This window comes from Pan troglodytes, chromosome 23 (assembly GCF_028858775.2).
Source record: "Pan troglodytes isolate AG18354 chromosome 23, NHGRI_mPanTro3-v2.0_pri, whole genome shotgun sequence".
NCBI lineage: Eukaryota > Metazoa > Chordata > Mammalia > Primates > Hominidae > Pan > Pan troglodytes.
In genome coordinates this window covers 33342369-33366591 of record NC_086016.1, presented here as the reverse complement: position 1 = coordinate 33366591, position 24223 = coordinate 33342369, and the positions used below count along the sequence as shown (strand labels likewise).

Sequence of the window (24223 nt, the reverse complement as noted above, 5' to 3'; positions counted from 1 at the left end):
TGACGATGACCAAACCAGAGCCTACCATGTAGAAAGCCCTTGTCTCCCTGCCTGCAGGATTGTAAAGGAAAAAGCAAGGCTGCTGGAGGAAACCAGAACACTCAGATCTCACTACTGGATTTGGGGCAGTGACATCAGCTCTCCCTTACCAGGCACACACCGCTCACCATTGTAAAGAGCCAGAAGTCACCGTGCAGCTTCTATCTCTTACTGTGAACCATGGCAGGAAAGTCTGATAAAGATGGTAGATGGGGTTACAAGGGAGCCTTTTCCCATTCCACCAACTGGACACAGGGACAACAATGCATGTGATAAGAGCACATGGGTTTGAATACTGTTAAGAAGCTACCATTTATTGAGCAGTTAATATCTTCTAGGCCCTGTGTTAAGTGCTTAGCATTTATTATCCATCATGTTTAAATTGCCAGTAAAAGGAGGAAACGTCATCAGCCTCATTTAACAGATTAGGAAATAGGTTCTGAGGGGTTATGTCACTATTCTCAAGACAAATAGCTGATAAGTGGTGAGGGTGTTTTTTTTTGTTTTTGTTTTTGTTTTTTTTTTTTTTTTGAGTCAGGGTCTCTCTCTGTCACTCAGGCTGGAGTGCAGTGGTGCCATCATGGCTCACTACAATCTCAACCTCGACCTTCTGGACTCAAGTGATCCTCTCACCTCAGCCTCCAGAGTAGCTGGGACTACAGATGCGTGCCATCACACCCAGCTGTGAGGCTGAGTTTCAAACCTGGTACATATGGCTCTAGAGCACAGGTCAAGGCACTTTTTCTGTAAAGGGCCAGAGAGCAAATATCTTAGGCTCTGCAGGCCATACAGACTGTCGTGGCCACTCAATTGTGCCATTATAGGGCAAAAGCAGCCATATATAAAACATAAACTAAGGGACATGGCTATGTTCCAACAGATATTTACTTATGGAAAGATTTTTTTCTTTTTTCTTTTTTTCTTTTGAGATTCAGTCTCACACTGTTGCCCTGGCTAAAGTGCAGTGGTATAAACATGGTTCATTGTAGCCTCAACCACCTAGGCTCAAGTGATCCTCCTACCTAAGCCTCCAGTGCATCTGGGACCACACGTGCAGGCCACCATACCCAGCGTGTGTGTGTGTGTGTGCGCGTGCGCGTGCGTGTGTGTGTCGGAGTCTCACTCTGTTGCCCAGGCTGGAGTGTAGTGTCATGATCTTGGCTCACTGCAACCTCTGCCTCCCAGGTTCAAGCAATTCTCTTGTCTCAGCCTCCCAAGTAGCTGGGACTACAGGCGCATGCCACCATGCTCGGCTAATTTTTGTGTTTTTAGTACAGACAGGGTTTCACCATATTGGTCAGGCTGGTCTTGAACTCCTGACCTCAGGTGATCCACTTGCCTCGGCCTCCCAAAGTGCTGAGATTATAGGTGTGAGCCACTGCGCCCGGCCCTGGCTTATTTTTTTTTTTATTTTTTGTAGAGACAGGGTCTCACTTTGTTGCCCAGGCTGGGACACTGATATTTGAGTTTCATGTAATTTCCACATGTCACAAAGCATTCTTTTGCTTTTTTTCCCCTAACCATTAAAAATCACAGGTCATATAGGCCAGGCATAGTGGCTCATGCCTATAATCCCAGCATTCGAGAGGCCAAGGAGGGAGGACTGCTTGAAGCCAGAAGTTTGAGACCAGCCTGGGTAACAAACCAAGACCCTATCTCTACTAAAAAAATCAATCAATCAGGCCAGGCATGGTGGCTCACGCCTGTAATCCCAGCACTTTGGAAGGCTGAGGCGGGCAGATCACCTGAGGTTGGAAGTTCGAGACTAGCCTGACCAACATGGAGAAACCCTGTCTCTACTAAAAATACAAAAATTAGCCAGGCGTGGTGGCACATGCCTGTAATCCCAGCTACTCGAGAGGCTGAGACAGGAGAATCGCTTGAACCCAGGAGGCAGAGGTTGCGGTGAGCTGAGTTCATGTCATTGCATTCCAGCCTGGGCAACAAGAGTGAAACTCTGTCTCAAAAAGAAAAAAAAAAAATCAATCAATCACAGGCCGTATTAAAATAGGCAATGGGCCATAGCTTGCCGGCCTCTGTTCTAGAACCACAGAGCTCAACCACTCTGTTTACTACCTCTAATAGTGAAGAACAGCTCTTGGTGTTTGTGCAGAGCTCAGCCATATCTATCTATCTATACCACGAAGACACCACACTCTAGCCCCAGAGGCAGCCAGAAGAAGGAAGCACTGAACAGGTGCTCACCCTGTATTAAACATTGCTTGCGGCACTACTTGTATGAATGAATTTTAACCCACACTATTCCACAGTGCTGTGATTTTTCTCTTTACAGATAAAGCAACTGAGGTACAGGGAGGTTAAATCACTTGCCTGAGGTCACTCAGCTGTAAATGTGAGAAGTGAAGCCAGGATTTGAACCCAGACTAGACATTATAGACTACGTTCTACCATGCTATACCAAAGCTCAGCCTGGGCCCAGAGCCAGACTGTCTGGGTTTGAATGCGACAATGCACTGCATGTAAGCCCTTAGCACAAAGTCTGGGACACATTAAAGGTTGATAAATGTTAGCCATTAATATCATTAAGACTATTGTTACAACTACTGTGGGCTAGCTATGTGGCCTTTAGCAAGTCACTGTCTCTGTCTGGGCCTTGGTTAGGTCTCTAAATAGCTCCCAGCATCAACATTTTTTACCCCTATGAGGTTGCAGAGGGTTCTCTATTTTCCTTGGGTCTCAAGTTGAGTTTAAACTCTTGAGCAGGAGGTCAGGATCCTGGCCGAGGGGACACACAAGGGCCACAGAGGAGGTGAGGTGGGCTGGAAGTGGGGAAATAACATACGGGATACTGAAAGGGCTGCCCAGCTGGAGAGCTGGGAGCAATCTTTCTCCCAGCCACACAGACAACTATTTCTCACCAAAAATCTATTATGTTCCCCTGTAATTCAATCAGGCAAGAAGGGGGTCCCAAATTAAGTCTGGAACTAGCAAATTATCTTTTAATTGTACCCTCTGATTTCCATGTGATGAACACAGTACTAATGGAAGAATATGCAAGCCACAAAGAGACTGAGGCCAGGGAGCCTATGAGCATAACTCCTCTTGACATTTCACACAGCTCTGCTGTTCCAGCGGCGACGGGCTCAGTGAGTCGGTGTCTAGGAATGTGAGCAGGAGGCTGCAGGCGTTCTCCTCTCCCCCTACTCCTCTTACAAAGGACTTGGTGGGTGGGTGGGGAATAAGTGAGAGGACATCTCAATGCCATGAAAACTGCCTCCCCCTGGAAGAGGAACAGCCTTCTCCCCAAGTCCTGAGTTGAAGCAGAAGCCCCTCCCAGGTGGAATCCATTTGACCTCCAAAAATTCAGACTTCAGGAGGAACCTTTGAAGGATTGATCACCAGATGTGATAAGCTGCTGGCTGCTCAGACCCAAGTGTGTGGTTCCTCAGAGCCAACTTCAAAGGGCCCAAGCCACCCATCACTGGGAGATGAAATGTCACACTGGAGGATATATTTCACCCTCCCACCCTTGGAAACTGGTCCTGGATAGAAAACTGCTCTTCTAGGTCCTCAGAGCAGCTGGCAGAACATTCATCAGTTATGGCTGCCAGAGGCAACTGCAGGAATCCTTTGACTGGCAATTACAGTAGGGATAAAATGGCAGGAGAGGTGTTAATCTCCAGCACATTTCATAAGTTGGAAACCTGGCACGGAGCTGAACAAACTGACTCCTTAGAACCAGCTGAGGCATAGGTCTTCAAAGCGTCTGTGACAGGCTGGAGAACAATAGCCTTCATAACCGGCAGCCCCAAGTGAATGTTCCGGCAAGGTGTGGTAAGTGAATGAATCACCCCAACCTTTTGTCGGAAGAAAGCTCTGGTCAAACAATTCAAAACCCAAGAAACTGTTTGTGTGAAGCCCTCTATTGGCTGGGAGGACTCCAATCAAGGAAGAGAATTTTTGAGGACTCCGAAGCCTCCAAATACTGAAAGGTAAGCATTACCACCCCCATCTAATAACCATCTTTCGTGCCCCACTCCTCCCCTCTTCCAAATCACTTTCTACATTATAGCAGCAGTCATCCTTCTAAAACAAGGGTCCCGGGCAGGCATGGTGGCTCATGCCTGTAATCCCAGCACTTTGGGAGGCTGAGGCAGGCAGATCACTTGAGGTCAAGTGTTCGTGACCAACCTGGCCAACATGGAGAAACTCCATCTCTGCTAAAAATACAAAATTAGCTGGATGTGGTGGTGTGTGCCCGTAATCCCAGCTACTGCGGAGGCTGAGGCAAGAGAATCACTTGAACCCGGGAGGCGGAGGTTGCGGTGAGCCAAGATCATGCCATTGCACACCAGCCTAGGTGACAGAGCCAGACTCTGTCTCAATAAATAAATAAATAAAATGTCCCAGCAATTCCCAGCTTCACAGGGTTATGAGCATTAAATGAGAACATATGTGAACAAGCTCACTTCAGTATCTGGCTCATGGAACTCAGTCAGTGTTTTACAGAGTGAGAGTTTAGTATCTGCTACTCCTGTAATGTGATGTCATGTTCACAAACACCAGGTAAAAGACAATATTTGGCATCTATCTTAGGTATCATGGAAAGAGAAAAGAATTTGGCATCTGGATAGAACTTTAGAGATTTAGTCTAATCCTTTGTTTTACAGTTCATGAACTTGAAACTAGGAATGGAGAATTGGAAGCCCAAGACATATGAGGATACCAAGTCACATGAAATGTGTTCAGATTTTCAGACTGGGAGAATTATTTCCCAATATATTGAAAAAAGAAAATATGTTGGCACAGTGATGGAACCATTGTTAGTAACTTTGGAGAAACTGGAGAATGGGTGCAATATTTCCAAAGTGTAATGTTCCATATCTACTATATACCAGGCGCTGGGGATGTATTCATGAAATAAAAATGGAGATAGCTAACTGGCCCAGTTTTCAAAAAGGAGGAAAAACATACTGGAAAAAGGAAGACTTATGATCCTTTTGCTTTGATTCCTTCACATAAATTCTAGACAGATGATGGAATAAGTGGACAGTAAGCACTTAGAAAAGGAGCTGATCATCAGGAGTCAGCAGTAGTGAAATAGTAGTGACTAGTTAGACTTGACTTCATGTTTTCACTGGGTTACTCATCATGAGACCTTATCTTGGATTTCCACAGGCATTTGATAAACTCTTTCCTGATATCCAGACAGTAAGAATGTGGGCAGGAAATCTAGAAAAATCAGATACAAGAACTCAACATACCCAGCAATTTGAGGCTCTGAACTGTAGAGGCAGGATTCCTGAATACCTTGCTAGAGCTCACATTGAGGAAAGGGCATGGGATTTGAGCTCAGAAAACTTTTCTTTTAATTTCAGTGCTGCCCTTCCCAGCAGCATAAACTTGGATAAATTATTTAACATCTCTGGGCTTCCCTTGCCCTGCTTGTGCTATATTCCTCAAGAGGTTGTTGCAGGAACTAAACTAGATGATGAGTACAAAAGCCCTCTGTAAACTGAAGATGCATTATAAACATTAGTTATTATCACTGTTCTAGTGCTATAGTTGCTCATCATGGGGGTCCTGAATCATAGGTTTCTTTACTAGGCATCTGTGGACACCTGGTATGGGCCAGGCCTATGCTGGGCACTGACAGTACCTAGTGCCTGCCTTCATGTAGTTTGATCTGGTGATAGACAGATATGGCCACAGGGTCCTTCCTGGGTGTGATGTGCTTGGAGACACATTGAAGGAACCCTTCCCAGAGGAGAATGAATGCTGTGTCAGAGCAGGGCCTGGAAAAAGGAGGAGAAGACAGCACCTGCAGGAGATGTAGGAGGCTATAAAAGGAGTTAAGAGAGCAAAGGTTTGGGGGACTCCCAGGGAGCCTTATGTGGTGAGTCATCAATGGAGTACAGCAGGAGGTGACCAGAGCCGTTCCTGAGGGAACTAAGGTTCACAGAGAAGGTTGCTGTTTAAGGTCACAGGTCTAGGAACTGACAAAGCTGGAGTTTGACCCAAGTCTTTGGACTCCAGGTCCAACATACTAAAACTGCCTCAAATAACTATTTTATTCTTGCCATTTGATTTACAGTAATATTTCTGAAAGTGTAACTAAAGGAATAGCAGCATTGGACCCTCTGGTCAGCTTGTTGAAAATCAAGATTCCTGAGCCCCACTTCAGATATACAGAATCAGAATCGCTGAGACTGGGGCTAAGAATCTGCATTTTAAACAAGCCCCAGTGTTTCTGATCCACACTAACAATTGAAAACCAATGCTTTTCTTTTTCCTAAGTGCTTTTCCACTTGATTTCATTTTATTCTCACAATAACCCTCAGAGGCAGGCAGGATAGATCACTATCATTACCTTGTTACAAAGGAGAAAATGAATGTACAGATAGCTTGTTCATCTTCTTATCCTGAACGTAGCTTAATAAATAAATGTTTGGTGATTGACATTTTGTTAAGCCTTGGCTAAGTAGAGACTTTCACCTTCCTGGTGCCACTCTTACCCATTTGTAACCCCACAGTAGCTGCCTCTCTCTTTCCTTGGTGACACGGCAGTGGTGCTCACGTTATGGTATAAAAAGGTGATTCTAGGCCAGGCGCGGTGACTCACACCTATAATCCCAGCACTTTGGGAGGCTGAGGCAGGCAGATCACAAGGTCAGGAGATCGAGACCATCCTGGCCAACACGGTGAAACCCCGTCTCTACTAAAACACATAAAATTAGCCAGGAGTGGGGGTGTGCGCCTGTAGTCACAGCTCCTCGGGAGGCTGAGGCAGGGGAATCACTTGAACCCGGGAGGTGGAGATTGCAGTGAGCTGAGATTGTGCCACTGCACTCCAGCCTGGCGACACAGCGAGACTCCAACTCAAAAAAAAAAAAAGTGATTCTAGAAGATAGCGTCATTCCATGAAAGTGCTATCTCTGGAACTAAAACAAATTTCAAACAAACAAACGTGAGGGATGACATCAGCCAACTTCAGAAACGGTGCTTCTGCAAGAGTCACTGCTACTGATGGGAGTGGAGCACCCTCTGATCTCAGCAAAATCTCTATAGGGCATCATCAGGAAGTCATGACCAGAACACAGCTGACACACAAAAGAAAACAACCTTAACTCAAGTCTGGCATGAGATGCTGAGGGGTTTTTTTGTAATCGTAAGCAGTATGGAGAAAGAATTTGTTAGCACACTTCCAGCACTGCCCATGGGAGAAGGGACTCTAGCTTTTGGGGGAAAAATGAAAAACACGGCAAAATAAGCACAGCAGGTTGCTACAGTTGCAGAAGGCATGCCATTCCTTGAGGCCCTGGTTTTGATGGTTTAAGACTTAGGGATGACATTTACAGACTGAGGTCTTAGTCTACATAAGTTTGAGCTTATCTTATCACCTCAAAAGATAAGCTCTTGCCTAAAAGAATATTGTAGAGCGAAGAGATGGTAATGGTGCATACTGGATGGACTTTATTCAAGTGTCCAAAGAGTCGTTCAACAAATACATCATTCACCCAGCAAACACTCTGAGCACCCACTACATTCTAGGCACTTTGCTAAGCTCTGGGATACAAAGACAAACTAGATACGGCTCCACACTTGGAGAATTTCACACTCTAAGAGTGATGCTAGATGTGTAAACAAATACTGAAATGGATATAACTGAGGTATGAAGAGAATAACGAAGAGAATAACAGAGAGAAAAAGTCTCTGATTGGTGGGGAGAGGTATGGGTGGATTTGGCGGGGGGCTCCTCCACAGAAGATGGGATGGTATTGGCAGACTCTAATAGGCTGATTGCCAGGCAGTAAGAGGCATTCTGGCCTGAAGGAACAACATGTGCAAATGCACTGAGGCATAAAGAGTATGGTATGCTCATATAACGCTGAGCAGGTCTGTAAGCTCTAGTGCATGGCACATATGGGCAGCAATTAGACAGGAGGCCAGGATGGTGGAACAGAGTAGGGGCAGAGCACTGAAGACCAAGTCTGCTAGGCTAAAGAGTTGCCTACAGGCAGTGAAGAGCTATCAGAGGTATTTAAGCAAGCAGTGATTTTTAACAGAACACAAAGCTGAAATGCCAAAGAGAATGCTGATCTTTAGTTGCCAGTTGGGCTCTTTGAATGGGTATAAATGCCTAAAGTCTACAGTTGGCCGTGTATATGCCCATGTGAAATTTGCTGGCCAACTAGTGTTCACTAACAGCAGAGTATGCCTTTGTCCTGGGGCCACATCTCTACTGCCTTGTCATTTTAACAGCTGATATTTGTCTATATGGGCTGTAAGCACATAAGCATGGAATTGCAACCCCTTATAGATAATCATCCACTGTTGCTCCATGATACTAATTAGAAAATTGAATGTCTAACATTGAGTAACAAATGCTGTGTTGACATGGACATCCTTCTCCAGGCTGCACTGGGAAAAATGCTTTGGATATCTCAAGAAATCTCTAGGCAATTCAAGGAAAAAAGCCCTCGTCTGGCAGGGAACACCTGAAAAATCACCCTGGTTAACAGAAAATCTGCTGTGTGATCTTAGGCAAGCCATTAAATCTCTCTGGGCTTCAATTTCTTCCTCTGTAAAAGGAAGGAGTTAGGTGAGCAAAAAATTCCATACCCATTACAGGTCAGTGCTTAAAGAAGCAACGAGGAAGGAGGTGTGATCAAAGGAAGGTTGACTGGTGGACCACCCAGAGAACTCTTCAAGGCTGATGTTTTCTTGGTGAATGACCCTAATCTAGGCCTAGCTTTTGGCCTTTCAGGTTTTTGACCTTCCTAATGTCCAAAGAGGTGTAGACATTCTGTGATGGTTCTGACCTAACCATTTATCAAACCCTCTGTACACTTATGAATTGACTATTAAAATCAGAACACTCATACCCCCTATACAGGTACTACTTCCAGACCCTTCCTGTTATTAAGAATCCCAGGAAGCTGAATTAGGCATCAGAAGGTTGCTCTGTGAGCATGGACTTAAAATAAAGGGAAATGAGTAGCCACTGAAAGAAATTTCATCCTGGCAGTGGTGAGTCAGCCAAACTAGCCCAGGTTGCCACAAAGGACCCTATTCTGGTGACCAAATCTAGATTCAGCATCTTTATCTGAATACAGTACTAGTTTTGCTTCACTAACTTTTCACTTTCTGTTTCATTGCTGGCCACTTATTTATTATATTGGTTTTGGTTTTTTTTTTTTTTTTTTTTTTTGAGACAGTGTCTCCCTCTGTCACCCAGGCTGAAGTGCAGTGGCACAAACTCGGCTCACTACAACCTCTACCTCCTGGGTTCAAGCAATTCTCCTGCCTCGGCCTCCCAAGTAGCTGGGATTACAGGGACCTGCCACCATGCCTGGCTAATTTTTGTACTTTTTTTTTTTAGTAGAGACAGGGTTTCACCATGTTGGCCAGGCTAGTCTCGAACTCCTGACCTCAAATGATCTGCCCACCTCGGCCTCCCAAAGTGCGGGGATTACAGGTGTGAGCCACTGCGCTCGGCCTTATATTGGTTTTTAAACTAAGTTTTAATTGAAAAAAATAACTACTTCTTTAGATATGTGCGACAATCACCAATTCACACATATTATTCAGCCCTGGCAGACATTTGCCTCTCTAGTAACTAATAACAAAGAACAAACATTCATGAGTGCTCTGTGAATAGTGTTCCCAGTGCTACACACACTTTTATTCACAGTAATACTGTGAGGGTAGGTTGTAAGGAGGTAGGTAGTAAGTTTGTATCTCCATTTCTTCTTTTTTTTGTTTTTTTGAGACGGAATCTCACTCTACTGGAGTGCAGTGGCGCGATCTCAGCACACTGCAACCTCCATCTCCCAGGTTCAAGCTATTCTCCTGCCTTAGTCTCCTAAGTAGCTGGGATTACAGGTGCCTGCCATCGTGCCTGGCTAATTTTTGTAATTTTAGTAGAGACAAGGTTTCACCATGTTGGCCAGGCTGGTCTGGAACTCCTGACCTCAGGTGATCCACCCGCCTCGACCTCCCAAAGTGCTGGGATTACAGGCGCGAGCCACCGCGCCCAACCTCCATTTTTTTTTTTTTTTTTTGAGACAGAGTCTTGCTCTGTCGCCCAGGCTGGACTGCAGTGGCGCGATCTCAGCTCACTGCAAGCTCCGCCTCCCGGGTTCACGCCATTCTCCTGCCTCAGCCTCCTGAGTAGCAGGGACTACAGGTGCCTGCCACCATGCCTGGCTAATTTTTTGTATTTTTAGTAGAGACACGGTTTCACTGTGTTAGCCAGGATGGTTTCGATCTCCTGACCTTGTGATCCGCCCCCCTCGGCCTCCCAAAGTGCTGGGATTACATGCGTGAGCCACCGTGCCGGCCTCCATATTTTTTTATTTTATTTTATTTTATTTTATTTTATGTTTATTTATTTATTGAGACAGAGTCTCGCTCTGTCTCCCAGGCTGGAGTGCAGTGACATGATGTTGGCCCACTGCAACCTCCGCCTCCTGGGTTCAAGCGATTCTCGTGCCTCAGCCTCCAAGTGAGTAGCTGGGACTACAGGAGCATGCCACCATGCCTGGCTAATTTTTGTATTTTCAGTTGAGATGGGGTTTCACCATGTTGGCCAGGCTAGTCTCGATCTCCTGACCTCAAGTGATCCACCTGCCTTGGCCTCCCAAAGTGCTGGGATTACTGGCGTGAGCAAACGTGCCTGGCTCGTTTCTTTCTTTCTTTTTTTTTTTTTGAGATAGGGTCTTGCTCTGTCATCCAGGCTGGCATGTAGTGGTGCAGTCATGGTTCACTGCAGCCTCAACCTCCTGGGCTCAGGCGATCCTCTCGCCTCAGCCTCCTGAGTAGCTGGGACCACAGGCATGAGCCACCATGCCTGGCTAAATTTTTGATTTTTTGTGGGGATGAGGTCTTGCTCTGTTACCCAGACTGATCTTGAAACTCCTGAGTTCAAGCAATCCTCCCGCCTAGGCCTCCCAAAGTGCTGATATTATAAGTGTAAGCCCTGCACCCAGCCTGTATCTCCAGTTTGTTTTTTTTTTTTTAGACTGAGTCTAGCTCTTGTCACCCAGGCTGGAGTGCAGTGGTGCAATCCTGGCTCACTACAACCTCTGCCTTCCAGGTTCAAGTGTTTCTCCCGCCTCAGGCTCCTGGGTAGCTGGGATTACAGGCACCCGCCATCATGCCTGGCTAATTTTTGTATTTTTGTAGAGACAGGGTTTCACCATGTTGGCCAGGCTGGTCTTGAACTTCTGACCTCAGGTGATCTGCCCGCCTCGGCCTCCCAAAGTGCTGGGATTATAGGCATGAGCCACTACGCCTGGCCTCTCCATTTTCTAGATGAGAAAAATGAAGCACACAAAGGGCAAGTAACTTGCCCAAAGTACACAGATAATAAAAGGCAGAACCAGGATTTGAAACTAAGCAATCTGGTTCTAGAGTGTGCTCTTAACTACAACACAATACTGCTTTCATTACTTGTGGATCTAATTAGTTCAACTCACAGAGGACAAACTTCATTTCCAAGTTCTTGGGGGAACTGCCAACCTATCCACCCCACTCCCCATCATAAATCACCTATAAGTAAAAGATACTATGCAAGTATTCCATTTTTTCCACTCTATATTGAATATATATCTTTAGTTAATGCCATCTTTCAAATATACAATTTAAGAAAACAAAATGAAACAAAACAAACTTACGATTGGAATTGAAATTTTTCAGATTTCAGGGCAATTCATAATCAGTTTGGTGGCTAGAGTAGCTGAACTCATTCTTCCTCTCTTGCCCTCCTCTCCGGAGGTACCTAGGGCTTGTTCCTGCCTGGATTGTAGCTACAGAGAAGTGCAGCTCAAGACCTGCTGCTGGAAAGAAGGACTCCTGGGGTCAGCTTCTCTGGCTTCTACTCACTATGGGATAGCTCCTCTGAGGGCAAAAGACAAAGCTTTAACTTATCACCCTGACACTTGCAGGCAATTTTCTAAAACAACCCAATGTCCGGAACTGATTCCGTCTTGCCATTTACAGTAACTGCAGCCACGGTGGCTGCTATAGGAAGGATGTGGGGAAGGGGAAGGGGAAGGGCAGGGAAAAGCCTGACTTACATCATATCTCTTGGCCACCTCTAGCAATTCATTCAACAAATATCCCTCCTATGCCAACAATATGCTCAGTGATGACACAATGAGGGGCAAAAACCCCACAGTCCATGACCAAATTGTTCTATTAGAGGTCTTAAGATATCATTAAGGAGATGATCACATGAATAAATGTGAGATTAAAACTACTTTTTTTAAAAAAGCCTCAAAGGAAAGGTCTATGAAAATATAAAACAGGGACCTAACCTATTTTTCAGGGTGAGGAATTACTTCTATATTTCTCTGAGCCATCCAGGTAAAGATCTAAACGATAAGCAGGAGTTAAGTGAAAAGAGTAAGGGGGCATTCCAGGCAGAGGGAGCAGAATGAACAAAGCCCTTGTCAGAAGGAGGGCCTGTCCAGAAGAGAGGTGAGGCTGAAGTGCAGGGAGCAGGAGGTTGTGGAGATGTGGAGAGAGGCCACATTACGGAGGGCTCTACTGTAGGCCAAATTAAGGAATTTTTTTTTTTTTTTTTTTGAGATGGAGTCTTACTCTGTCACCAGGCTGGAGTGCAGTGGCGTGATCTGGGCTCACTGCAACCTCTGCCTCCCAGGTTCAAGTGATTCTCCTGCCTCAGCCTCCCAAGTAGCTGGGACTACAGGCACACGCCACCACGCCCAGCTAATTTTTGTATTTTTAGTAGAGATGGGGTTTCACCATGTTGGCCAGGATGGTCTCGATCTCTTGACTTCATGATCTGCCTGCCTCGGCCTCCCAAAGTGCTGAGATGATAGGTGTGAGCCACCGCGCCTGGCCAAGTTAAGGATTTTGGTCTTTATCCAAGAACACTGGGAAGTTGTGGAAGTATACAAGGTAGGAGAGACAACACAGAGTGACATAGTCAAGTTTTTTTGTTTTTTTTTTTTTTTTAAGATCACTCCTTCCAGCCAGGTGCAGTGGCTCACACCTGTAATCCCAGCACTTTGGGAGGCCGAGGCAGGTGGATCACTTGAGGTCAGGAGTTCGAGACTAGCTTGGCCAACATGGCAAAACCCCATCTCTACTAAAAATATAAAAATTAGCCGGGTATGGGGGCCGGTGCCTTAATCCCAGCTACTTGGGAGGCTGAGGCAGGAGAATTGCTTAAACCCGGGAGGCAGAAGTTGCAGTGAGCCGAAATTGTGCCACTGCACTCCAGCCTGGGGAACAGAGTGAGACTCTGTCTAAAACAAAACAAAACAAACAACAAAAATCACTCCTTCCAACTGCTCTATAGAGAACAGATTGGGGGGTGCAGAGTGGCTGTGGGAGATGAGGCTATTGCAGACATCCAGGTGAGATGGTGGTAGCTTGGAGCAGGGTGGTGGTAGGAGAAAAGCAAAGAAGTAAATCTACCAAAATATAATTTAGAGATAAAATTGATAGGCTTGGATATGCAGGATGAGAGAGAACAGGTATCAAGGATTCCTAGGTTTCTGGCTTAGGCACTGGGTGGATGGTGGTGCCTCTCAATGACATACATGTTTCAGTGGAAGAGGAGCCAGTTTTAGGGGGAAGAATGAAAGTCCAGCAAAGTCTAGAGAAGAGAGTCTGAAGTGCCTGGAAGACACTCAAATGGACAAGCCAGGTTGATAGTACAACATATGGGTGTAGAACTCAGTGGAAAGGTTTAGGCTGGAGATACTGATTTTAGGGTCATCAGTGTGTGGAGGACAATGGAAGGAAGTCATGAGCGTGTGTAAGACTGCCTAAGGAGAAAACAGCACGCCTGAAGAAATGGTAACATCCCAGAGCTGGACAAAGAAGGGTAAGCAAACAGGTATTACCAGAGAGGTAAGAGAAAACCAGGAGAGTATGGAATGTCATGAAAGCCAAGGGAAGAGAACATTTCAAGACTGACAGATACTAATAATAAATGCTAACATCTGTTAAGTCCTAGTCATGGCCAGACATTCTGCTCAGGACTTCGAATACATGATTGAATTTAATGTTAACAACTTTTTGAGGTGGGAGCCATTTCCCTTTTCATAGACAAGGAAACTGTGGCAAAGAATGGTTAAGCAGCTGACTCATGGTCAGGTGGCTGGTAAGTGAAGCTGGCATTTAAGCTCAAGCAGCCTGACTCCGAACTTTATCCACTTTTCTCTAATACAACCCTTAGTGCAGTTTGGGAGGTCATATAAGATGAAGCCTGAAGAGTGGTCGGTAGACAGACTGATGAAGCTGTTATTTGGAATATTACTAAAGGAATGTTGTTTCAGGGGAGAAAATGAATGAAAGCCAGGCTGGAGCCCATGGTTAGGAATGCTCCATGACATTCTCTATTTCCAGCTGTCTTAGGGAACCAGTTAAGAGACCAGGCCAGGTGCCGTGGCTCATACCTGTAATCCCAACACTTTGTGAGGCCCACGTGGGAGGATCTCGAGCCCAGGAGTTTGAGACCAGCCTGGGCAACAGAGCAAGACCCTGTCTCTACAAAAAATTAAAAAAAAATTAACTGGGCATGGTAGTGTGTGCCTGTAGTCCCAGCTACTCAGGAGGATTGTTTAAGCCTGGGAGATTGAGGCTATAGTAAGCTATCATCATGCCACTGCACTCCAGCCTGGGCAATAGAGCAAGACCTATCTCAAAAATAAATAAGCTAATTAATGAATTAATTAAGAGGCCAGGCTAGTATGCCAACTCCATATCCCCCACAGTGCCTAATTTGATGCCTTTTATATATAGCAAATGACGCTTGATATATTTGGATAGTTAATATAAGATGCACAATGCTGCCATGTGCTGCTGCTAATCCTTCACATTAAACCATTCTAATGTTTTCAGAGTCCTTGATCATCACAACTACTCCATGAGATGGATTTCTTTTATGACATTTTACAGATAAGAAACTGAGGCTCACAGGGGCTAAGGAACTTGCCCACAGTTACACAGTTAGCCTAGCTCAACTAAGACTCAAATCAGATTTTCTGTCTCCAAGTCTACTGTTTTTGTTTTTTTTTTTTTTCTCCTGGGAGTCCTAGTGGAAAGCAGACTCTCTTGGGAGCCAGGGAGACCTGAGTTCAAATATCATCTGTGTGACCCTGGACAAGTTACTCCAAACCTTTCTGGGCCTTCCTGTTTTAGTATAAAATGGGGGTTGCACTGGCCAGGCACAGTGGCTTACTCCCGTAATCCCAAGCACTTTGGGAGGCTGGGGCAGGAGGATCGCTTGAGCTCAGGAGTTCAAGACCAGCCTGGGCAACGCAGTATTAATAAGACCTTGTCTCTACTTAAAATAAAAAAAAAAATGGCAAGGTATGGTGGCATGCCTGTAGTCCAAGCTGCCTGCAAGGCTGAGGTGGGAGGATTGCTTGAGCTCAGGAGGTTGACGCTGCAGTGAACTATAATTGTACCAGTGCACTATAGCCTGGACAACAGAGCAAGACCCTGTCTCAAAAAAAGGTGGGGGTTGCAGGGTTATTATGAGGATTGAATCAGATAATCTAAGTGAGGTTCTTAATACAACATTTAATTAATATCAGTTATCTATCTCTGGCCTCATCTCTCTCCATTTTTCTACCTCTGCCTCCTATAGAAGCTGTGAAACATCTGTGGGTCCTTGGTTCTCTCTTCTCAAAGTAAAGAGCAGGATTAAGGCACATTCAAGCTCATATGCTGCTGCTACATCCTAGGAGTACCACTCTGTGGTCAGGCTGGAGTCTCTTGTAGGGGCAGAGGAAGAACCAGATGTCTGCCCTTCCTTCCTCTGTCAGGCAGGCCCCAGCCCCCTGTCCAATAGCCAGCCTTAATGATCTACGGGCTGGCTGTTTCCTAAAAGATAAACTGGACAAATGAGTAAACACCTTCTGGAGAAGGCCACAGCCAGAATCAAAGGTTTAGGTTAGTAAGTGTGGCAGCAACATCAACAGCATAACAGCAGATGGCAGGGTTGCTCCACTGACTCTACATCAGGAGCCTGAGACCCAGAAGAAAGTTAACAGCACTTTTGTTGACATTATAGAGTCCATGAAGCCTTTAAACTAACACCCTTCAATGTTATCTGACACTACCAGTGTGTGGCAGGCAGGGTGAGGGCTCTTTACCCCATATTATAGAAGAGGAAACTGAGCCTCAGTGAGGTTAAGAAATATGCTTGCATTCAAGAATGCCAAGAGACTCTTGCAGGCAAGGAGTAAGAATGCCTGAGTTCAAATCCCAGCTATGCTACCTATTAGCTCTGTGACTTTAAACAAGTAACCTCCATTTCCCTATTCTCGAAGTAGGTAAGACTAGTACTACATTTTATTAAGTCATTGTAAGGATTAAATGTGCTATGCATGTCGTATGCTCAGGAGGGTGTCTGGCACAGAGTACTCAATAAGTGGTACCTATTACTGTAATTATGATTCTACCAGGCTTGCTTAGATGGGGATGAGGGGAGAGAAAATGAATGTGGCTTTCAGCATCACAGAAAGTACCCTGCTGTCAGCCAACATATTACAACACAGTCTCTGGTTGCTATGTGTGTTATTTCTTCACTGGCCTTCCTGGAGTCACTAAATTTAGCGGAAATGGTCTGTTGCCTGATGCAGTGACCACAGTCTTCTATCTGCATTAGCCCTTTCCCAGAGTATAGGTATTAGTAACCGCTTTTCAAAAGTGAAAGCTCAAATAGTCTTATGTTTGCAATCCTGAGAAAGGAAGTCCTGAAAGTTCCCAGGAGCCTTAAGAGCGGTGGATTTTCCTTCTGATAATGCTGCTAGGAACCAGGTCAAGCAATAGAGACCCACGCTGGGGCCATCAAGACTAATAGAGGTAGCTTTTCTTCCCTCCTCCTAAGCCAAACACCTTTGATCAGGGTGAACGGACAATCATCAAAAAAGTTGTCAAGGTCCTCTGGCTTGCTAACATGCCAAGAGGCCAGGTCACCATTCATAGCTCCACACTTTAACCTCAGTTACAAATGACATGCTCTCTGGCTACTCTCCTGGCCTCTCCTAAGGAGAGAGAGCCAGGTCCAGAGAACATCAGAAAGGATTGCCCCAGATACAGAATTAATGGCACTGCTCAAGGAAAGGAAAGAGAGGTACTCAGAGTTTTAAAAAAGGCCTATTGGGCTGGTCCAAGTACAATAGTGTTTACAAGTAATTGATCACTACCAGTTACCGATTTCTTTGTTCCTTTTCCACTCCCACAATTTCACTTCACTAGCCTAAAAAAAAAAAAAAAAAAAAGAAAGAAAAAAAAGAAAAGAAAAAAAGGAAAAAAAAGAGGCCTGTTGGGAAGGCTTGGGAGGACTAGTCAGCCATATGTCCAGGAGATCCAAAAGATTCTGGCCAGCTGCCTAATCGCACCAGCACAATTACTGACAGAGCTACTTTCAGTTTTGTCACTGGCCTCCATTGCACAGTCTGAGGTTCCAGCTTTAAGCTAGCTTCCTGTTGTCCTGGGCACCTGAGGGTCTGTCGGAAGGCTAACAGAGGCAGGATTATGGATGTGGCTGCAGACAGGAGAATGGGGTAATGTAAGGGAGAGATGAGGGGAGGAGTTTAGGATGGACCCCAGCAATTTCTCCATTCAATATCCAGCCCCACCCTGTGACTAGGAAAACAAAGGTACTGGGGGAAGGGGAGAAGAAAAGTCATTTCCTTTATTGTAACTGTAGCCCAGCTGGGTAAGAGCAAGGCTGGAAGGGGGCCTTGAAGAATGAATTTCTCTGAGTAGCACAGAGGGAGAGTCCTCCTCCCAGCAGGCCTGCACTACTCAGGTACTCTAAATTCATCAGAGAAACACTGGCAAGCTGGCGTGGGAGAGATCTTACAAGACCATTCAGGTTGATGCCCCATGTTCCTCAAAACCCAGGTTATCTCTGGGGTCAGACAAATACAATCCTTCCTAGCCCTGAAGATTTTCCTCCAACTGGGGCAAAAGTCAAATTAGATCCAAAAGACAGTCACTCTCCCTAGGGCAAATTACCAGGCTCTATCTGAGGGCGCCGTGACATCCAGTTTGAATTTACCAGGGGAAAGCTCAGAAGTCAGGAGATGTGCTCCTTCAGCACAGCTGGATTAGAGTCTCTGTCCTCAAGGTAAAGCTGCAACTAGGAGACAGAACCTAGATACTCTACTTCCTCCACGGGAATGATATTTGGCTTGATTGTGTCAGGGTAGTTCAAAGTTGCCCTTAATCCCTGGGGCTCCACATCAGATCACCAATGAATGTGTAATAAGAGAAATGTATACATATAGGTGTATATAGACACACACTCACAACATAATATAAAGTGACAGTTACTGATTATTAAGGGTTTTTTTTTTCATTTGTTTTGTTTTGAGACAGGGGTTTCACTCTGTCCCCCAGCTGGATGGAGTACAGTGGCATGATCGCAGCTCACTACAGCCTTGATATCCCTGGGCTCAGGTAATCATCGCTCCTCAGCCTCCCAAGTAGCTGGGACTACAGGTGTGTGCCATCACGCCTGGCTAATATTTTTGTATTTTTTGTAGAGGTGGAGTTTTGCCATGTTGGCCAGGCTGGTCTCAAACTCCTGGGCTCATGGGCTCAAGCGATCCTTCTGCCTCGGCCTCCCAGAGTGCTAGGATTACAGGCATAAGCCACCACGTCCGGCCCTATTAAGGGTTTTCTATATGTCAGACGCTATGCTAGCCACTTTATATAGGTTATCACATTTAATCCTCCCTAACAACCATGTGGCATGAGTAATATTCTTATCCTCATTTTACAGATTGGTGCCTGAAGCTCAGGGAAGTCACTTAAGGCTAGTTAATAAATTGCAAAGCCAGGATTTAAAACCATAGTCTCACTCCATAGCCTGTACTCTTGGTGGTGGTTGTTTTTTTGCGATGGAGTTTCCCTCTTGTTGCCCAGGCTAGAGTGTAATGGCACAATCTCGGCTCACTGCAACTTCCGCTTCCCGGATTCAAGCGATTCTCCTGCTTCAGCTTCCCAAGTAGCTGGGATTACAGGCATGTGCCACCATGCCAAGCTAATTTTTTTCTGTATTTAGTAGAGATGGGGTTTCACCATGTTGGTCAGGCTGGTCTCGAATTCCTGACCTCAGGTGATCCACCTGCCTTGGCCTCTCAAAGTGCTGGGATTACAGGCGTGAGCCACCATGCCTGGCCTGCCTGTACTCTTATCTACCATGCTAACGTGTCTACTTCCTCTTTATGTATTTGTGTACATATGTTATCTTTCTGTCTCTATCTCACACACACACACACACACACACACACACACACGCACAGAGCTAACAAGCTAGCATCTGACTAGACCTACAAATGACCCAAGAGTTCAGTGCTAGGGCCAGCTCTTGTCATCCATGGCCTGAGCAAGTCTTTTTGGTTTCAGGCCTCATCTGTGATATGAATGGGTTATACCATATAGTGGGTGGTTTCTTCTAGTTCTGAAGTTTTTTAGCTCTAGGAGAATCCAGAAATTCCAAAGATTAACTTGCTCTACCCTGTCCTGCTTATTTTGGATAGAAAATATTCATACACATAGGAAAACAGCAAGAACAAATATGAACATATGGGTTACATGCCAAGGCGAGACCCAATCTGTGAACTCATTGGGTTTTGACGTTACTTATTAGTCCCAGCTATAAAATGAAAGGACCAGCCAAAGGCTTTAATTATAAGGTCCCTTACAGCTCTGACATTCTCTGCTCCTGTCATACTAAATGGAACAGAAAAGACAGAATCAACTTCCCTGGGAGTAAAAGGGGCAAGAACCAAGGCAATAAGATCCACAGAAAAGACTTGAGAGCTCTGAGTTATAGCTGAAAGGAAAGGATAATAATGATGGTTGCTCTCCAACTCTTCCAGAGGCCAGACGTCTCCAGGCCAATCCCCTATATGGTTCCCAGGGAAGAGGCAAGTGTTTAAAGGTCAACTCAATTACTTGGTATAAGCACAGGGATGTTTTACAACAAGAGCTATGTGCAGGAGCTGGAATCTACAGCACAAGGTGCCTGCCTAGTCTATCTCATTCTCAGGATATAAGCACAGCCCTACCACTTCAGACCCTGGGGGCCAGGCATGCCCATCCAGCCTCTGGAGTGGACTGCTCTTCTTTCCACCAACAAATTTCAACTATTTTACATTGTGAAGAATACAAAGACAAGTTCCCAACCTTGAGAATTCCAATCCGATGGGAGGAAGGAATAACCATTCACTGGGTGTCTACCATGTACTGGATACACTGCATATATTATTTCATTCAATCTCAACAAGATTATTACCATCCATTTTCCAGATGAAGAAACTGAGCCTCAGACAGCAGGAACAAATCTGATTTGAAGTCTGTATAATTTTTAAGGAACTGAGCTGCCTACAAAAATAATGTAGCTATAGGCAGGGCGCGGTGGCTCATGCCTGTAATCCCAGCATTTTGGGAGGCCGAGGCAGGTGGATCACCTGAGGTCAGGAGTTTGACACCAGCCTGGCCAACAAGGTGAAACCCTGCCTCTACTAAAAATACAAAAATTAGCTGGGCGTGGTGGCAGGTGCCTGGAGTCCCACCTACTAGGGGGGGCTGAAGCAGGAGAATTGCTTGAACTCGGGGGGCAGAGGTTGCAGTGAGCCAAGATCACATCACTGTATACCAGCCTGGGCGACAGAGCGAGACTCTGTCTCAATAATAATAACAATAATAATAATAATGTAGCTATAATAAAGCTAGTAACAAAAAGTAGGAACCTAGGGAGGCAACCTGTGGTGAGGAAAAGTTGGCTCTGCCAACCACACTAAAAACAACTCTTGGCTGGGCGCAGTGGTTCACGCCTGTGATTCTAGCACTTACCTGAGGTCAGGAGCTCGAGACCAGCCTGGTCAACAAGGTGAAACCCCGTCTCTACTAAAAATACAAAAATTAGCCGGGTGTGGTGGCAGGCGCCTGTAGTCCCACCTACTCGGGGGGCTGAGGCAGGAGAACTGCTTGAACTCGGGAGGCAGAGGTTGCAGTGAGCCGGGATGGCACCACTGTACACCAGCCTGGGCGACAGAGCGAGACTCTGTCTCAATAATAATAATAATAATAATAATAATAATAATAATAATAATATAGCTATAATAAAGCTAGTAACAAAAAGTAGGAACCTAGGGAGGCATCCTGTGGTGAGGAAGAGCTGGCTCTGCCAACCACACTAAAAACAACTCTTGGCTGGGCGCAGTGGTTCACGCCTGTAATTCCAGCACTTTGGGAGGTCGAGGTGGGTACATCATTTGAGGTCAGGAGTTCAAGACCAGCCTGACCAACATGTTGAAACCCCCGTCTCCACTAAAATACAAAAATTAGCTGCGCATGGTGGCAGGTGCCTGTAATCTCAGCTACTCAGGAAGCTAAGGCAGAAAAATCACTTGAACCCAGCAGGCAGAGGTTGCAGTGAGCCGAGATCGCACCACTGCACTCCAGCCTGGGCAACAGCAAGAATCCCTCTCATAAAATAAAATAAAATAAAATAAAAATACAAACAACTCTTGAAGTACCTGCATAATCTGTAGTGCAGCCACAGGAAAGTCACTCTTCCTGGGCCTCAGTTTCCTCACCCATAAAGTGAGGGATATGGGACAACCCTGGAAAGGGCTCCTCTCATCCCCCCACCCTGCCTCCAGTTGGCCCATTTATGGCTCTTCCAATTTAACCTGGGTTCAGGGGGCCACACTTGAGGTTTGGTCATGAGCTCTTCCTTGGTACATTCCTTTCCCCACCCTAAGATTGAAATTCTCAACTCAGAAGCTTGTTTCTGTGTTTTCCATCAGAACATGAAATAGTGCTTGGCCCATAGTACACTGGTAAAGACGGGAGGATAGGCCCACCTACCGGAAGCAAGAGCCGTGCCAGGTTTCGTTGACAGTCCTGTACCATATCTGGCTTGGAGCAATGTGGTCCCCACAGCCTGGACACCTCCAGACATCTTCACCTGCACACAAAACCAAGAGGTTGAGAGGCCCAAAGTAGCAGGAGGCAAAGGGACAGGATTCCTACCATGTAGAATAAGACTGAGTTAACAGCATCTCATTTGAAAGGGTTAGGCCAATGCTCTGCTAGATGCAGTTTCTGCCTCCACAAGATCTCTGGTAAGCACTTGTCCAACCTCTGCTCATCTCTCCAGGGACAAGGAACTCATGGCCTCAAAAGTAGTCTCATTCCATTTTCTAAAAATGGTTCTGATTATCCTTTTTTCTACTGAAACAAAACTTGCCTTTTTCTAGAACTTTCAGCCTTTGCTTATAGCTCTGAGAAGAAGAAACGAACACAATCTCCTTCTTTTCAGTGTCAGCCCTTCCTATGACTATTCCCAGCCAACAGCCAGAAACTTCTCTCTGGGTTAAACATGTTACTGCCTTTTCCTATTCCTCAAAAGCCCTGGTTTTTCAGATTTTTCCAACACCTAATCCAAGAGCTCATTTATTCAACCAATATTGAATAAATTGGTCCTCTAGATCAGCAGTCCTCAACCTTTTTGGCACCAGGGGCCAATTTTTCCACGGACCCTAGGCTGGGGGTTGGGGGGCGGGGGGATGGTTTTGGTATCAAACTGTTCCAACTCAGATCATCAGCCATTAGTGAGATTCTCATAAGAAGCATGCAACCCAGATCCCTTGCATGTGCAGTTCACAATAGGGTTCACACTCCTATGAGAATCTAATGCCACCACTGATCTGACAGGAGGCAGAGCTCAGGCAGCAATGCTCACTGGCCCGCCGCTCACCTCCTGCTGTGCAGCCTGGTTCCTAACAGGCTACAGACCCGTACCAGTTGGCGGTCCAGGGGCTGGGGACCCCTGTTCTAGATACAAAGCTCTTTGTATGTTGGAGGCTGTTAGATTACATAATCTCTGCTCCTTAAGAAGCAAATCCACTGGAAAAGAACTGCTCTTTCATGTTGTTGATTTTTCACTTGGATGTTATTTCAGAGATAGAACCAAGTACTATTTTAGTTCAGAAAAAGAAAAGTAATGGGTATAAAAGGGGAAGAACAAATATTTAATGAATGCCTCCTATATGTCAAGGACTCTGCTAGGTGCTTTCATAGACCTAATCTCATTTAATTCTCAAAACAATCCTGTGACACAGGTATTATTATATTCACTTAATGGATAGGAAAATTAAAACTTGAGGCAGGGGGCAGGGTTGACTAGCTAAGTGGTGGATCTAGCATTCATACTCAGGTCTGGCTCATTCTAAAGCTTCTGCTCTTTCCATTCTACCATGTCAACTCTTGTTCACTCCAATGAGGGGAACCAGGAAAGTCTTTGTAGAGGAAGCTGACACTTGAGCTGAGCCTTGCAAGATAGGGAAGACTTACCTATCACTGGCTGAGAAAGGAGGGTGAAGGGTTGTGTGAGCTCAGAGACCAGCACAGACAAAAGCACAGAGTCGGTCCACGTTCCTCCAAAAAAGAGAGGCCTCAAACAAAATACAATACTCCTGGTATGGCTCAGATGTCAACTTCTTGAAATAAAGAGGACAGCTGAGATCAAGCTGTGGTACCTGACTCAGCCCTAGAAAGCAGGACAAGGTTGTTACAAGACTCCCTTGTGCGCTCTGTGTATGCAGCTTTGTTCTCTCTGGGTAACTACAGACTGCCACAGGCACAGTGACAGTCACCGAACCCTGTTTCACAGGCACAGGGGCCATGAATAGACAAAGCACAGCTCCTGGCACTTCAAGATTGCTCAACATCATTCTGGAGCAGCCAGTGTACACAGTTGTCCCCCTCGTTCCCCAGAGAAGAGTTAAACAAGCTGGCAAGAGGCCTTAAAACACCACCTCAACCCACCCATTCCACTCTTCTCATGCCTCAGTAATAGGATATATATATGCCCATCACTCATTCTTCCTGGGTCTAAAATCCTCAGACTCCTTGTCAAGAGGGGCCTTTTTGGTTTTAGGGTGACAGTGGTCAGAGAGTATGCCATCACTCTCACAAACTCCAAGGTAGAAAGTCTGAGAGACTCACTCAAACCAATCCCAGGTTGGGTTACGGACAGTGGACAAGACAATGAATTAGTGAGAGATTTTAATGAACACAAACATCCAAATGAATCTTCCAAGTTTTGGAAATATTTTTGGAACTCTTACATGTAAGAGCTTTCAGGGTCAGTTTATGAGCTGCCATGCCCCACCCCCAGCAAATCTCATTATTTTAGAGCCACACCTTG

General features: G+C 45.5%; 1 protein-coding gene across 15 annotated transcripts in view; it reads right to left on the bottom strand.

Moving 5' to 3' along the window:
- Nucleotides 1-24223, bottom strand: part of LIMK2 (LIM domain kinase 2) — a 68206-nt gene that overhangs the window by 32677 nt on the left and 11306 nt on the right. For 11 of the 15 annotated variants that reach the window (XR_010156111.1, XR_001712634.3, XR_010156116.1 and 8 more), the window contains exon 2: nucleotides 21880-21979. The exons of 1 other annotated variant lie outside the window; for it this stretch is intronic. Coding sequence is in view for 4 of the 14 variants with exons in the window: in XM_016938994.3 (XP_016794483.1) it covers nucleotides 21880-21979 (100 nt within the window). In the remaining 10 variants the exon portion in view is untranslated. Of the gene's footprint in view, nucleotides 1-167; nucleotides 285-11678; nucleotides 11902-12080; nucleotides 12102-21879; nucleotides 21980-24223 lie in introns of those variants that run through there. 3 more of the 15 variants (XM_063808156.1, XM_063808157.1, XM_063808153.1) reach the window with 3 other exon arrangements.